General features: G+C 42.4%; 1 protein-coding gene across 2 annotated transcripts in view; it reads right to left on the bottom strand.

Annotated features, from left to right (window-relative positions):
* INF2 (inverted formin 2) overlaps positions 1–17,115 on the bottom strand; it is a 139,796-nt gene that overhangs the window by 56,891 nt on the left and 65,790 nt on the right. For both annotated transcript variants that reach the window (XM_089680293.1, XM_089680294.1), the window contains exons 5-7: positions 5,334–5,367; positions 1,592–1,733; positions 689–830 (exon numbers count right to left, since the gene is read on the bottom strand). In XM_089680293.1, the coding sequence (XP_089536419.1) occupies positions 689–830; positions 1,592–1,733; positions 5,334–5,367 (318 nt within the window). The remainder of the gene's footprint in view (positions 1–688; positions 831–1,591; positions 1,734–5,333; positions 5,368–17,115) is intronic.

Below are 17,115 nucleotides of genomic sequence, written 5' to 3'. Positions count from 1 at the left end.
TTACCACTTCTCAAGAGAACTTTAGAAATGGTACTATGTAATCTAGCATTAACTCAAAATGGCATTGTGTGTTTAATCTTTCAATCACATTAAATATATTGGGGGTAATGTCTGATTTCCAATGGTTTGATATAATAAGTCTCACAGCGATAAGGGAATTCATTCTATATTGAGCAGGGTAATTATCTATAACAGCCCAATATTGCTGTATCAGGTGTAAGATGTTGTATTATCCCTGTGAGAGAGGAAATAATATCTTATGTGTGCTAAGTTTATGTGCCTAAAAAGTCCATTAGCAATTTTCAATATAATCATTCTTCAATTGGGATGTGGCACTATGACATTTTCTTGGGTGTGACCTTTAACCACCCGAAGGTCGCCCAATCTCTTTTTATTCAACTTTAGAATTAGCAATGAATAATAGCAGAGACTACCAACAAAGAGTAGTTTATAAATATGGGACCATTCTTCATGGACTTGGTTACAGCTTTACTTTGTCCATTCTAAGATTAAGATTGATCCTATGAAATTGGGAGGTGTACAAATGTCAATGAAAGATACCGGTGGTAATATTTAATTAGTCACAGGCTTAGGAGTTCCTTGGAGGCAGTATGAGGAATTCCAGAGTAGGATCCAAGCAGCTAAAACTTGAAAATGCTGTATAGTTGTTAGTCTTTATGATACCTACAGTCATCTGCAAGCAGTACAGCTCTGTTCACCAGGAGCTCCAGGGCCTCCCAAAGAAGGGCACTTGAAGGATGATTAACATCGAACTGCAATAGGCCCTGCAGAATAAAGAGAAGCTGGGCCGATAGCGGAGAACAGCTGATCTGAAAGATACAACAATTTAAAAAAGTGAAGCATTGTACCCAACTATAAAACAAAGATAAAAAGCCTATATTAAGTAAATCCTTTGTACATTTGGGCTTGCAACCTCTTCTGGTTACTGACTAAAAGGATCAAGGCAACCAACAGTATTAATAGAACCAGGAGAAAAGAGCTAAAATAAAATATACACTTCCTTAAAATGCACTCAACATCACAGGATGAGGAAAGAGTTCCAAGATGGACAATGTTTGTAAGGTAGAAAACAGGTGAACATTCATTATTTGGAATGTCCAAAAGTGATCAGGGTAATGCATAAACGTGCAATGAGTTACAAGGGAACTCCAATCAAACATGTAAAAACAGTTGAAGTACATATGTAGTTACGGTTTATCTGCCATACAGTTTGCAATGTGCATACTCACGCCTACTTTGCCATTTGGTTGTAGAATAAAAGAAGGGGGCAATTCTAAACAGCATGGCCCATTACCCAACCCCCAGATTCTTATATGTGATGTTGGTACACATCATTGCCCTAACGACATCTACAATGACCACTCTCCCAATTGCAAGCTCACCAACATATCTCCTACTCCACAGAACAAACACACTTCAAACCTGACCTCAACTTGCACATAGCATGTTAACAGCTAGTCATACAACCAACTGGACTGAAAGATATTTCTGCATTATATTACGGACACACAAGCAGATTTATATATCTTTGCTGGAGTTGCCTTTCATGCAACTGCTTGTTGAAACATACTTTGTTGAAGAGTGTAGAGAAGACCTCTTGATGATTGTTCATATCAATTCCTCCATATAGCTTGAGAAGATCTTCATCATCTTCTGACTTGGCTTCTTCAAAGACACAGACCTGCACTAACAAGTCATCATCCTCTAAATCTCTGAAAAACAATAAAAATGGGTCTAAGATTAGGCTTCATTAATAGCAGTTATAGTACTGAAGACCTTTGATTCATGATGAGAAGGTTTGGTTGATGGGTTTAGTGTAAAATCTACTATTACATTGTTAATAGTAAAGAATCTACTTACACAACGCGGAGCTTTCAGTTATAGTAAATGCTACTTGGTTAGAATGCACAATAGCTTTAAGGTGGCAACATTTCACTGTGTTCATTGTAATGTGAAATAATGGCAGGAGGCAGTGCCAAAACTTGGACATTCATCTTTCCAACCGCCGTGAATCCCCAAGAGATACAAGAAGTCATTGGGTGATTTAGCTTTGCAGTCTCCATCAAAAATGGTATATTGGTTATGGTTGGATGGTCCAAACATAGCAGCTTACGAAGATAACCAAAGGGGGTTATTTCAGGGATAATTTACTAAAGAATTAGAGTACTCCAGCCAAACCTTAGCTAGTCTTTTTACTCAACAGAAAAGCCAAGCAGCAGAAAGGAGATTATGTTTAGCTATGCGATTATGTGGTTGAGCTACACCATTTGAATTTGGTTGAGTTTGCTATGGGGGCACCTGACAGGAGGGAGGGGCCAGGAGCACTGCTAGGGGACCCAAGAAGAGGGCTGCTCTGTGCAAAACCACTGCACACAGCAGGTAAGTATGACATGTTTGTTATTTTTAAGAAAAGAAACCCCCAAGACTTTAGTATCACTAAGAGTGGAATTGCGGTTCGCTTGAGCTGCCAAAAATCATTTTTTAAAATAATACAATATACCAGCCGAAAGTAAAAAAAACTTTTAAAGGTAAAGGCAAGCAAAATATTAAGTATTTCCCAATATACATTTAATAAAAGCAGTAATTTTTTTTATTATTTTTTGTTCTAAAGGTTTATTATTTATTTTTGAATATTTTATATAACTTTTTATATTGTTTTATATTATTTTTGTATAGAGGGGGGCCCATTCTGTCAAGGGAGCCCAGGACAGTTGCCCCTTTTTCCCCCTTAGGGCTAGTTCACACTGGTTTGAAAGCAGGCGTTTAAGGGACGTTTTTAAAGCTCCTCAAACGCCTTTGCAAATGGTAACATGGGCAGCACACAGTGCTGTTCACATTATCAAAACATGAAGCATTAGCGTTGTGTTGCTTCAAAACTGAAGCTTCATGTTGAGTCAGGAGGAATTGAAGCCTTTCAACGCCTCCCATTCAAGTCTATGGTGATGCTCCTCAAGTGCACTGGCAGGCTTTGCGAGGCATTTGCGGTGTGGTTGCAGAGCATTAACATCACAGTTTAATTTGTGATGTGGTTTTAATGCTTGTCAAATGCTTCTAAAATGCTTCAAAACTGCACATACGGCATTTGGGGAGCGTTTTTAAAGCTTGTAAAAAGCCAGTCTAAAGCTCATTGACATCTAACGCCCATACTAAAGCTATAGGAGCATTTGGTAAGAGTTAGAAATTTAGTCAAGTGTGAACAAGCCCTTATAAATTCGGCACTGGGCCGACATGCTCCTGCCCCTCCCTTGTAACCCCAATGGGCTTCCACAGTTGCCAATAGAAAGGCAGATAGAATGGTTAAACAAACCCACAGGTTTTCTTTAAGGCTCCATGAACACTGGGCATTTTGATAACGCTGGTCACATTAGCTGTGCATAGTCATGCCAAAAACGTGAGTTTTTCAGCGATTTGTAGCATTTTTGCATTAGCATTTAGCGGCACAAAAAAAGGTCCAAAACGCTAGTTTGCCGTGATTTATCGCCATTTGCCACTTTAGAGCGTTTTTCCAGCTAAAAAACTCCTCTAGAAACCCACTAGTTCTAGGTTTTTTTTCCAGCCAAAAAAAGCTGATAACAGTCTATGTGTGCATGGACACATAGGATAACATGCTGGGGAGTTTACTGGCTGTTATAAAAAATGCCAAAAGCCAAAAACAGTCACTGTAAAAACTTCCAGTGTGCATGAGGACTTGGGCTCCATGCACCCCAGATTAAAAAAAAAAATGTTTCTAGAGGAGTTTAGCATTTTTCCTGTAGAAGCAACTGTTATCCTATATGTGTATGCACATTAGGTAGTCTAGATGTGTTTTTTTAACTCAGCGTTTAGTGGCAGGAAAAAAAAAACCTTTAAAACTCAGTGGGAGGGCCACATGACAAGGCCGGGTTGGCTGGATTTGGCCTGTGGGCCTAGTGTTTGATATATGGCCTGTAGAACTGGCTGAAAGCTCATCTCCCTGGGGGGTGAGATAGATCGGAGTATTTCTTAGCAAGAGATACAGCGTTTAGCGGCAGGAAAATAAAAAAAACTTCTGTTTTGCATTTTTTAGAGCTTTTTGTGGCTCTTAAAATCTAGAACAAAAATGCTCAAAATTAGGTTTTTTTTCTGCCAAGAGCAGAGTTTCTTTTAGGCCAGTGTGCATGGAGCCTAAAACAAGATGGCTCCTACATATTACTCATATCCTACATAAACTCTTCTGCCCTCAAAGGGCTGATTATATCTGGGGTGTGCTACATACAGAGTTCAGGAGTATGCTATGTAAGAGGGCAGAGTTCAGGGGTGTGCTACGTGTAGAGTTTAGGGGTGTACTATGCAGTGTGCAGTAAATCTCGCGCCCCCCCCACTTGGCCCCAGCTTTAGTAATTACCTACGTAGACGGCTCTAGTACCGCCCTGTGTTGGTAGCTCTCGCTACTACCCATGTATTTGGCCCTGTTATACCTCCCTGTGTAGGCGGCTGTGCTTCATCTTGTAGGGAGATTGTTCTGGTTCTCACATTCTGGAGAGCTGTCCCCGCCATGGCCCACCGTGAGGGATCTGTTATATCTGGAAGCCGCTGAAAGCAAAGCTGTCCCTTATCAACACAGAAGAGTTCTATGTTTACAAGTGAAAGCGGAGGGTGAGAGCCAGAGGTGGAGGAATGGAGTTCTGCCACGTTCTGGATTTAAAACTCAGTGGGAGGGCTACGTGACAAGGCTGGGTGGGCTGGATTGGGCCTGTGGGCCTAGTGTTTGATATATGGCCTGTAGAACTGGCTGAAAGCTCATCTCCCTGGGGGGTGAGATAGATCTGAGTATTTCTTAGTAAGAGTTACAGACACTGCTGCTATCCAATGTTTCTAGGCGTGTTGAATAGCTGCATTGTGGTTCCTCCTGCCACTATTCTGTGTTGTAATGAGGGGGTCAGTGGGAGGAACCAAGACAAGCAGCTGAGGACATGCCATCCCACACCGGTAGCTTAGAAACATAGAAAAGTGATGGCAGAAAAAGTCTACTGAATGGTCCATCAAGTCTGCCCGTTTTTTTAATTTTTTTTTAAATTTTATTAACTTTTTGTTTGAGTATAGATCTATGTTTGTCCCCACCACGCTTAAAGCCTTTTACTGTTGACTGGCTCACTACCCCTCTTCCCTCCCTGCCCCTCCAACAGGTAGGCATCAGCCAATTCTTCTACAGTGTGCCACTGATAGAATATTTGTAGGATAGTGACAGGATGGCTTTAACTTGATCACTTCCACAACAGACAAAAAAAAAAAAAAAGAAGTTTAGCAAAATTTATAAGCAGCATAATACTTATAATTTAAAAAAAAATTTTTACCTTAATTTTGTCAACACATCCAGCAGCTGAAGACCTGAAAAGTACAGAGAGATTTAATATTTCTCCTTTTTGGAAGGAAACTTTATATTATCTTATCATAATTAGCAGTCCTCCGCTAATCCCTCTCAGATATAGGTGACAGCCAGGGGCGGACTGACAACTCATGGGGCCCCCGGACATTAGGGGATCATGGGGCCCCTGTGTCCTTGCCCAAACTCAAAAAAGCCTATGAAAAAGGTATCAGGGGCATCTCATGGGGCCCCCTACTGACCCCGGGCCCTCAGGCAGTGCCCGAGTTTCCAAATGGTCAGTCCGCCCCTGGTGACAGCTATTACAGGATAGTATTCCTTATACATAAGTATTTATTTCAGGTACTTAGTCAATTTATGCAGTGCTTTTACATATACTGTACATTCACAGCAGTCCCTAATCTTCAAGGGACGTACGATCTAACTTGCATTCATACATGTCTGTTTGAGGTTGGGAGGAAACCCACGCAGGCGCAGGGAGAACATTCAAACTCCAGGCAGGTGGTGCCGTGGTTGGGATTCGAACTAACGACCCTAGTACTGCCAGGAGGAAGTGCTAACCATTTAGCCACTGTGCTGCCCAAGCATCACATTCATAGGATGTTCTTGCCTGCAGCAGCCTGTTTCTATTGGTTGTGACCGTAGATCAAGTCTGATAATTACATCATCAGATTGCATTTGTAGGAAATGCTGTATATTACGTCTGTATATCACTATGTGCCTCATACACACTGGGTGTTTAGTTCCAGCGCATGAGGCTCCAGAGTTTAGATGCGGGTGGAAGGTACAGGCAGTTTTTGTGATTTAGGCTTACCCGGATTAAATATATTACAAAAAGAAATGGATATGGCACTTGGTAGTGTAAATATTTGTATGCACATGTACTGGTGTAGAAATGGATACTCTTGTATAATTCTGTATATATCTCCTCTGTGGCCTCATGCACATTGGGCGTTTAGCCCACAGGCCCTTTCTCACTGAAAAAGCACAGTAAAAATGCATATGCTTTTTTTTTACAGTGATTTTTATGTGTTTGCAATGCATTTTTGGTGTGTTTTCTGGACTTCCAGCATGTCCTCATGAATCTTGGACATGTGACTCAAAAAAACCATGGATGCATTTCCCATTCATTTCAGTGGGTAGGTGCATTTGTGATGCACAAAAAATGCAGCATGCCAACTTTTAAAAATGCACCTTACCTGCAGCGCATTGGTGTGAAGAGTTCCATAGGATTTGAAGGGATACATTTTTCATGCATATTTTTCATGCTTTTGAAGCACATCAAAATCTGATCAGTGTGAAAGGGCCCTTAGGCCTCAAGTGCACTGGCCGTTTTTACAGCTGCTCCTAGTGGCATCAGGTGGGTTTTATTTCTGCCTCTAAACTCCCCTGCATGCTATCAGATGTGTTCATAGACACACAGGAGTTTAGTGGCAGAAAAAGAAAGCACTGCCAGGGCATGCAGGAGTGTCTTGGCTGTAAAAACAGAAAAAGACACTGGATGAAAAACAGACTTATGTTTGGCTTTACATTAGGCATCCTTCGACCCAGCACAATTAGGTCCAAAAAAAACAAAAAGACAGTCCTTTTCTATTTTTGGTTTTCTGACCTGGATGGACACAAGTCTATTCAAGTATGTGCATCTGCCTGTCCATAGACATGCACAGAGCTTCTGAACAGATCTGCCTGAAAAACCATTACGTGGACCTGATTGGAAAGCCCACATGAAAGGGCCCCAACAGTACTAGCATAGTGCAGTATGCTCCAAGGGATGAATGTCTAGAATGCAAGTAGTCTACTTGATGCGCTTAAATGAAGGTTAACTCTAGGCACGTTTAGCACTTGAGCATGAATTTATTTCAATAGCCAGAATAAATTATTTATTCTGGCCAATGAAATGAATAAACACCCAAACGCTTGATGCGGGTAAACGTACTACACACTTTTACAAGCGTCAAGCGTTCTTTTTGCCAAAAGGCTGCTGGCTTCTAGGGGAGTTCAAATAATTGTCAGTGTGCATGAGGCCTTAGGTACAGGTAGAAAGTAGAGGCGCACCATCCAGCCCCCCCTGCTGGCAACTTGTTAAATGCCATGAGAGGCTGACAACTGTTGCAGCTGGACGATGCACCTAGGGGCTATTTCGCTCCATTCAGCAGAGGATCTGTGATCACCTGCTGAACTGGAGCTGAACAGTACAAATGTCAGGTTTTTTATTTTTGTTTTCACATCTGTGCCCTTTCAGTTTGTGTTATACAGCAGGCCTGTGATGGGTCAATAGGTGGCTGGATGTAAACAGACTTGTGTGGTTTTTACAATAGGCAACTTTTGACCCAGCACATTTAGGTCCAGAAAACAGAAAAAGACGCAGTCCTTTTCTGTTTTTTTTCGAACCTGGACGAACACAAGTCTGTTCAAGTATGTGCATCCGCCTGTCCATAGAGATGCACAGAGCTTCTGAACAGGTCTGCCTGAAAAACCATTACATGGACCGGATTGGAAAGCCCACACGAAAGGGCCCCAACAGTACTAGCATAGTGCAGAATGCTCCAAGGGATGAATGTCTAGGATGCAAGCAGTCTGCGTTCCGGGTACTCAGCACATACTGCCCAATGACCATCCAGCCGCAGCAGCTGTCAGCCTCTCAGAGTGTAACAGAAAGAAAACAGCATATTTATGAAAACTGATCAAACACATTTAGCCTTGGTTCACAGCCGTGCAGGTTTCCCACACCATTTTCAAATCGCACTACCCTTGTGCCCAATCATAAAGTGGAACTTCACTCTTTCAATCAACATTGACTATTTTTAATCCTTATGCTGCTAGCATTAGTAAATATATAGGAAAGTAGATCAAATTTACTTGTTTTAAAGTATTTCCTTACATTTCTTTAGTTACTTGCCTAAGCAAATGATCTCATACATCCCAGGTGTCTTCTGGGGGTGTTTTCTCAGCTAAGCACACCCTCCTGTTTGTATGCCTCAGCTAAGAACAGATGGATTCCAGGAAGTAAATGCTACATGAATCTTCTGCCCTTACTCAAGATGACCACAGCCAGAAATGCTAGGGGGTGTATTTCCAAGGTGTTTTTTTTTTTTTTTAAATAAAGCATGGAGACATGGATGAATCGGGGAGTTTGATCTGAATATTAAAATTGAATAATTAGCATTTCTGATTTGTGGTGCTCAGAAGCAGTGTAGTTGCACTTTAACGTCACCCCAAATGCGTTGGCTTGCACCGGATCACATGGTACAGAAGGATTATGCAATCCAGTTGCAGTGCGTTCCCCAAAAGAGCTGCATGCATGACTTTGTTGCAGATTCAAAATGAGTGGGCTTAAATCACACCGCACTGAATCGCATGTGAATTGCACAGCACATTCCTGTGTGATTCATATCCGATTCAGGATGCGAACCTAGGCTAAATACAAATCCTTGCTTAATACAATACACATGAACAAGCCCCGCACATGGTAGGCTACATACACACAGGCATTTTTATGCTTGGAAATGCTAGCCTGAAGAGCTCACATTCAAACATAAATGGATTGGTTCACAGCAGTTGCAGTTCAGTGCATTTTTTTTCTGCATCAAAAATGCATGGACAGTACATTATATGGGTTCCAATAGTATAGGAAACACTAGTGCAGTCAGTTCCAGTAGAGGGAAAAAAAAAAAGTAGGACATGCTGCATTTTTTTCTGCATCAACAATGCATGGACAGTACATTATATGGGTCCCAATGGCATAGTGCACACTAGTGCAGTCAGTTCCAGTGAAGGAAAAAAAAAAAAAGTAGAACATGCAATTTTTTTCTACTTCAAAAATGCATGGACAGTACATTATATGGGTTCCAATGGTATAGGACACAATAGTGCAGTCAGTTCCAGTGGAGGAAAAAAAAAAAAAAAGTAGAACATACTGCATTTTCTTTCTGCACAGAACTGTACTGGAATGCGGCAAAAAGGCATAACAAACACACTGAAATGCATAAAAAAAAATGCACGGGAACACATCACATTAAAAAACACCAGGAAACCTTGGAATAAAAAAAAAAGAAAGTAAAGTACACTGGAAAGCATAAAAAATGTAAATGCATTAAAGCATCTGGAGCGTTTGTGGTGTGAACAGACCTTACGGAGTATGTAACTAGTACTTAGAGGGGTTAAAAGAAAAAAAAAAGCTGTTTGAGGCTTAATAAATGCTTTGTAAGTGCTTACTTCATCTGATGCTTTCCAGAATAGAGTTTACAAGTAAATATTACAAATCCTTGTTTGTACAGAGGTAGAAGTCAGTGCTTTAACACACAGGTGCAACATGTAATAATAGCCAGCCATTTATATGAACTAATCCCAGCAAAAAAAAAAAAACAATGTCAATTTTAATTCACAATGCGTTACTTCATCAATCACCAGCCATGAGCAGAACATATTCATGATTTCACATAAATCATCAATGAAAACCTCCCATAGAAACAGCAGACACAACCTGTACCACCAAAGTCGCCTTTCAAGCCATCAACCCCGATACAACCGAGTTCACCTGAGCTGTTACAGAATGCAGGCAGGATGGGACCTTTAAACTGGATGGGAAATGTTCTCACGTAATGAATCTCTCAGCAGTTTTATTCTCCGTTTATCAGTTCATGATGGCATATTTCTCTTTCTTTAGCAAAACATTTGTTTTTAAAGCGGAAAAATGTTTTATTTTGCATTTGTGCTCTGCTGATGGTTTTCCTTGGAGGGGATCAGGGGAAAATCCTGAGATTGGCAGCAGGTGATCATTAAGTGCATTGATTAACATGCCTGCATTTCAGTGTTTACCCTTCATTCTCCACTAGAGGGCGATGTTTGCCTTCAGTTCAATTGAAGGAGACCCAGGTTTGGGGAATTGCATTTAATGACAAATGTGCTTTGTGCTGGTTTTAGGATGTATTTATAATGGGCAATAGTTAGTTGGCTGACCGTACACTGCATTTTCGCCAAGTTTCTAAAACACATTAATTGACTGCATTCAGCAGCAGGTTCCCCCACATTCACCCAACATTTGGACCAGGAACATCATTTTTCCGTACATGTTGGTTTTAAAGCTTGTTTTTTATGCTAGGTTCACATCTGTGCGGGTGGGGCCGCTGCGGATCTGCATGAAAATCCGTGCAGCCGCAGAGAGAATTGTGGACCCACGCGCGGGTGCCATTAGTTCTAATGGCACGCTGCCCGCACTGGAAAATGCAACCGCCCTGGGAACCGAGGTTCCCGTGCGGGCTGCATCTTCAGAAGAATTGCAGGGACTTCTCTGCGTGTCACGGGGCATGGGAGTCCATTCAAATTAATGCACTCTCGTACTCACGCAAAATGCGGCCCGCATATATGTGAACCAGGGCTCACGGGGCACGGGAGTCCATTCAAATGAATGGACTCTCGTGCCTGTGCAAAACGCAGTCCGCACAGGCGCATATATGTGAACCGGGACTTACTGTTGTCATGTGGAAACTTTTATGCATCTACTAACAATGTGCTCAGGATGCCCACACCCAAAAAAAGCAAAATATAATGGGAGTTGCATATCAAATGCATGTCTGGGATCCATTAGAAATAAAAGGTAGGGTGCATTATTGTTGATGTGCCCTTTTATTGTGGTTGCCACCTCCTCCCTTTAAAGCCAAACATATTAACTACACAGGTTGTGAGGCTAATTTAATGCAGATAAGGCATTAAATGAGTTTAATTATCAACCAAAACAGCCACAGAATCTGTGTAACTAATGTGTTCAGTTTTAAAGGCAGGAGGTGGCAACCCCAAAAGGGTACATCAATAATAATGAGGCTTGCCACCTCATCCCTTTAAACCCGAACACATTCATGACACAGGTTCTATGGCTGATTAAGGTGGTCATTAAACTCACTTACTGCCTTATCTGCATTAAATTAGCCACAGAACCTGTGTAATGAATATGTGTTCGGGTTTAAAGGGATGAGGTGGCAACCCTAACAATAATGCATGCAGAACACCTGAGGGGTTCTTCAATTCACAAGAGAAACAGTGGTCACCGTGCTTCCTCCTGCCAGAGCCACTGCTCTATGTTTAGATTAGATAAATGGTGGGAAATTTGAAAAATAATAGAGGGCCTTGAGTGTGGTCCCCGACACTTCCAGGGGGCCACATAATAGCAGTGCGTTCAAATATGGTATTCTGCACAGTGTTGAGTTAGATGGCCGATTAACGCATCTCAACATCAAAACAGTTTCGTCTTGGTGCATTTGCAGCATACTGCAATGATCACCGAAGGGAAAGTTGAAGTCATAAATGATGTTAGTGGCTGCAAAAAAACCAACAGTAGGGTTGTCACCTCATCCATAGTTACACAGGTTATCTGGCTAATTTAATCAGATAAGGCACTGATTTTAATGACCACCTTAATCAGCAACAGAACATGTGTAATCAATATGTGTTCGGTTGTAAAGGGATGAGGTGGCAACCCTAACCCCCAGCACTGTGTCAGTAATTGCAATAATAAGCCCCAGAATTGGTGTCAGTGACCACAATAATATTCCCCAGCATTGGTGCCAGTGGATATTATAATAACCCCCAGCAATAGTATCAGTGACCCCAATAACCCCCAGCATTGGTGCCAGTTGGCACAATAATAACCCCCAGCATTAATGTTAGTGAGCACAATAATTACCCCCAACATTGGTGCTAGTGTGCACAATAAAACCCCCCAGCATTAGTGCCAGTGAGCATAATAATAACCCCCTGCATTGGTGCTAGTAAGCACAAAAATAACCCCCAGCATTAGTGCCAGTGGGCAGAATAATAAGCCCCAGCAATAGTATCAGTGACCTCAATAATATTCCCTAGCAATAGTATCAGTAACCCCCAAAATAACCCATAGCAACAGTGGGCATAATAACCCCTGCATTGGTGCTAGTGGGCACAATAATAACCCCCAGCATTAGTGTTAGTGGGCACAATAATAACCCCCAGCATTGGTGCCAGTGGGCATAATAATAACCCACAGCAATAGCATCAGTGACCTCAATAATAATCCCTAGCATAAGTGTCAGTGACCCAAATGATAACAGACAGCTTTGGTGCCAGTAGGCACCCCAGTATTGGCGCTAGTGGGCACAATAATAACCCCCATGAATAGTATCAGTAACCTCCAAAATAACCCCCAGCAATAGTGTAATGACAGCAATAATAACCCCCAGCATTGGTGTCAGAGGCAGTGCTGTTAACTGTTTCCTTCTGCACTGGTATTATAAAGCAGTGCTTTTTAATGCCCCCCTCCTTTTATTGTTGATTATTGGCAATGTTTTTTTTACCACCCCCCCCCCCCCCCCAAATTGGTGTTCAGGTCAGCAGTACTGAAACAGAAAGTAGAACTAAAGGCAAATTTTTTTTCTTGGATAGAGTAGAATTCTGTTCTGGGGACAAGCAAAAATTTGAGATTTTCTTTCACTTCCACTCGCAGTGAAAATTATCACCAGGACAAATACAGGGGGTGAATGCTCCTGATGGGGACACAGACAGCAATAGAAAGCTGGCAGGCATCCTAATCCCTCTTCACTCTATCCAAAACAAAAAGAAAAAGTTTTGCCTTTTGTTACAATTTAAAGTAGAACTATAGGCAAAACTTTTTCTTTCTTCATTTTGGATAGAGCAAGGAAGGCTTATGACCTCTGTCAGATTTTTTTTTTTTTCGTCATCTGGGTCCCATTTTGGAGATTTCCCCTCACGTCCTGTCCCATAGCCAAACAGGAAGTGAGGGAAAATCCCTGCAAATTTAGGGAATCCCTTGAGTACCCCAGGTCCCCAGAACTAGTGTCCCCATTGGAGGATTTCCCCTCTTACTTTTCTGTGGACAACCCAAAATTTGGGACTTTCTTTACTTTCACTTTCATTGATAAACAGGACAAACAGAGGGTGAATCTCCCTAAAGTGGGTGCAGACTGCAGTAGAAACTGACAGGGGTTCTAAACCCTTTCCCTTCTATCCAAAACTAAAAAAAAAAAAAAAAAAAAAGAAAAAGTTTTGCCTTTAGATATACCTTAAGGGCCCATTCACATGGTGTGCAGACATGCGTCTCCCGTGCAGCTGTGCATCCCTGTTTCCTATTCATTTCTATCGGGACATGTGGCATCATGGGCACAGCCACTGTGTCCTAATATACCATGACGGTGCATTCGGGGACCCACACACAACCGCATGTAATATTAGGACACAGTGGTTGTGCCCATGCAGCCTGTGTGTCCCAAGAGAAAGGAAGGATGTTTCAATACCTGGCGTCCTGCGGCCCCTTACAAAGTTCACAAGTGCCCAACAAGTGGCAGGTTGCATGCAGAGAGTGGGCTGCAGGCCACGTGTCAGACATCACTGCCGTACTGTCACTATTTCAGTGCCATCTGCTGAAATGCATTGAGCGTTTCAATGCCTGGAATCCTGCGGCCCCTTACAAAGTTCACAAATGCCCAACAAATAGCAGGTTGCATGCAGAGAGTGCTACAAAAAAAATGTGCAAATTTGACATTTTCCACATTTAAACATCCCTTTAGTACGCGATTTTAACCATGTTGTTTGTTTTAATGGTTGATAATCTGAATGAATAAGGAGATCACCAAGGTTCGGTGCTCTTCTCGCTACCATCTGGGGGCGTTCGCCTACAATCTTACTCAGTCTGGGGCATTGAGTCAAAATCTTCCAATGTTTTTCTAATATCAATTTTACATCTTGCCATTGGGCTCCAAATTGGGTTATCATTCTAACTGGTTGGTCACTCAACTTGGCCTTCACATCCTTTTTAGAGGATAGTAAGTCCTCACGGTCAGTTTGATATGCCCGTCTCCGAGCATTTCTAATTTGGGAATGGGAATATCCTCTTTCCCTAAATCTTCTATATAGGTCCTGAGCCTCCATCCTAAAGTCATTGATATTTGAACAATTTCTCCGACATCTCAGAAACTGTCCCACTGGAATCCCTGAAATCAGTGAACGCGGATGATAACTTCTTGCCTCTAATAGGGTGTTAGCAGCAGTGGGTTTCCTATATGTCTTTGTAAGGAGTCTTCCATTTTCGACTCTAATCTCCAGATCCAGAAAAGAGATACATCTTTCATCACATATATATGTGAGTCCAATGTTAAAGGAGTTCTGATTGAGCTCTCCCAAAAACAATTTTAATTCCTCAGATGTTCCTCGCCATACTAGGAACACATCATCTAGGGAAGTGTTCACCTATGTGTTTGTGCTGCAGGGACACTAGACTCATGTAGCCATTTTTCCTGCTGTACACACACATTTAGACTGGTTCTGGTGTCATTTTAAATGGTTTTAGGTCTGTGTGTATTGTCTCATACTGAGGTGATGGTAAACCAGGGTAAATGCCCATATGTCATATCTATATATGTGTAATAAAGCATAATTTTTGGAAATTATTTCCTGAGTGTCACGTTCTGTTCATTATGTAGCCGCTTTTCTGTGAATCTCTTTTCACAACCCTTTTTTTTTGTATGCCTCTTTTGGCTACTGAATGGAGACCATACATTGGGTGACACGCTAATTTATTCAATAACCTCTTAAATAATTATCCTAGTTTATGCATGCAGAGAGTGGCCTGCAGCCACGTGTCAGACACCACTGCCGTACCATCACTGTTTCAGTGCCTGGTGCTGAAATGCATTGAGTGTTTCAATGCCTGGAATCCTGTGGCCCCTTACAAAGTTCACAAGTGCCCAACAAGTGGCAGGATGCATGCAGAGAGTGGCTTGCAGGCCACATGTCAGACACCACTGCCGTACCATCTGCGTCTCCTGTGCAGCTGTGCATCCCTGTTTCCTATTTATTTCTATTGGGACACGTGGCATCATTGGCATAGCCACTGTGTCCTAATATACCATGACGGTGCATTCGGGGACCCACACACAACTGCATGTTATATTAGGACACAACGGTTGTGCCCATGCAACCTGTGTGTCCCAAGAGAAAGGAAGGGGATGCCAGCACAGGGATGCATGCAACAGCTGTGCAACCCCATGCCAGAAAAAGTTGGCCCTGCAGAGGTGACGCATGTCTGTACCCCCTGTAAATGGGCCCCAACCCCATAGCAAGAATGTTCAATGCAGAGCAGCCTTTCAACAAGGTCAGTACTACTTTTTCTAAGAGCCTGACAGTGCTGTCCTTATTTCAGTGTCATCTGCTGAAACGCATTGAGTGTTTCAATACCTGGCATCCTGCAGCCCCTTACAAAGTTCACAAGTGCCCAACAAGTGGCAGTTTGCATGCAGAGAGCGGTCTGCAGGCCACATGTCAGACACCACTGTCGCACCCTCACTGTTTCAGTGCCATCTGCTGAACTGCATTGAGTGTTTCAATGCCTGGCATCCTGCGGCCCCTTACAAAGTTCACAAGTGCCCAACAAATGGCAGTTTACATGCAGAGAGCGGCCTGCAGGCCACGTGTCAGACACCACTGCCGCACCATCACTGTTTCAGTGCCAGGTGCTGAAGCACAGAAAGCTTTTCAGCTCCCGGCACCGGCAGCCGCTCTGCAAAGTTCACAGGTGGCGGCCCAACCCCAGACACAGCAGGTTACACACAGAGAGCGGGTGGACGCGCGTTGAGCATCGTTGGATTAGGATTTATGCACACAGGATGTCAAAAATGTTGCTTTTACAGGCGCTTGACTTTTTTACCCACCCTTCTATGTTAGCCTACATGTCTATGCACACATAGGAGTTTATAGATGTAGTAGGAGAGGAGTGTTTTGAAATAAAATTTAAAAAAAAACAAAACATCACTTGTACATTCAAAAAAAAAAAGCAGCAGAGGGGCAGCACAGTGGCTAAATGACTAGCACTTTCACCTGGAGTACTAGGGTCATTGGTTTGAATCCCAACCACAGCACCACCTGCCTGGAGTTTGCATGTTCTCCCTGTGCCTGTGTGGGTTTCCTCCAGTTTCCTCCCACGCTCCAAAGACATGCTGGTAGGTAAATTGTCTCCTGTCTACATTGTCCCTAGTATGTGTATGTATGAATGTGAGTTAGGGACCTTAGATTGTACGCCCCTTGAGGGTTAGGGACTGATGTGAATGTACAATATTTATGTAAAGTGCTGCATACTATATAAGTACCTGAAATAAATAAAACGCCAAACGCTAGACATGTTGAACCACGTTCCTGCATTAATGCATTCCAATGGCCAGAATAAATTCTGGCCAAGAATGCATTAATGCCTAACGCAAATGCAAAATGTGGCTTTAGGTGGGGGTTTTAAGCTGCGTTTTCCTCCCCTGGAGCAAAAAGGAGGAAAAAAAAAACCATCCTGTATGCATAAGACCTGGAGGGCTGGAAGGCTGCTGAGTCACTGCTTGGAAGAAGAGCTGAACTTCTACTGTAAGATTCGAGGATGAATTACTTCACAGTGCCTGCAGCTTTAGAGGTAACGGAATTCTTCACACCATGCCTGTTGAGCCACGTTTTGTTTCTGCACACCATCATACATATATGGTGTGTCCAGGGCTCATAGAAAACAATTGAACAAGCCCTCAAATGTATATACTGCTTATATGAAATATGGATGTAATCGGGTCCATTTCCATTTTTGTGTGTTCATGACTTGTCCCAAAAATCGGATGTCCTGAAAAACAGGTGTGTCACATCATTTTTGTAATGCAGTGAACCACAAGGCACTATGGTGCAATTTTTTGGGCGTCATTCAAAATCATTTTCAGTACAACACATGTAACATGCATTGCCAC

The sequence above is a fragment of the Staurois parvus genome, unplaced genomic scaffold, assembly GCF_062004578.1.
Source record: "Staurois parvus isolate SC_StPar_1 unplaced genomic scaffold, SC_StPar_1.0 ptg000239l, whole genome shotgun sequence".
In the NCBI taxonomy this organism is placed as follows: domain Eukaryota; kingdom Metazoa; phylum Chordata; class Amphibia; order Anura; family Ranidae; genus Staurois; species Staurois parvus.
The sequence above is the reverse complement of the archived record's forward strand: the minus strand, read 5'-3'. Positions and strand labels throughout refer to the sequence as shown.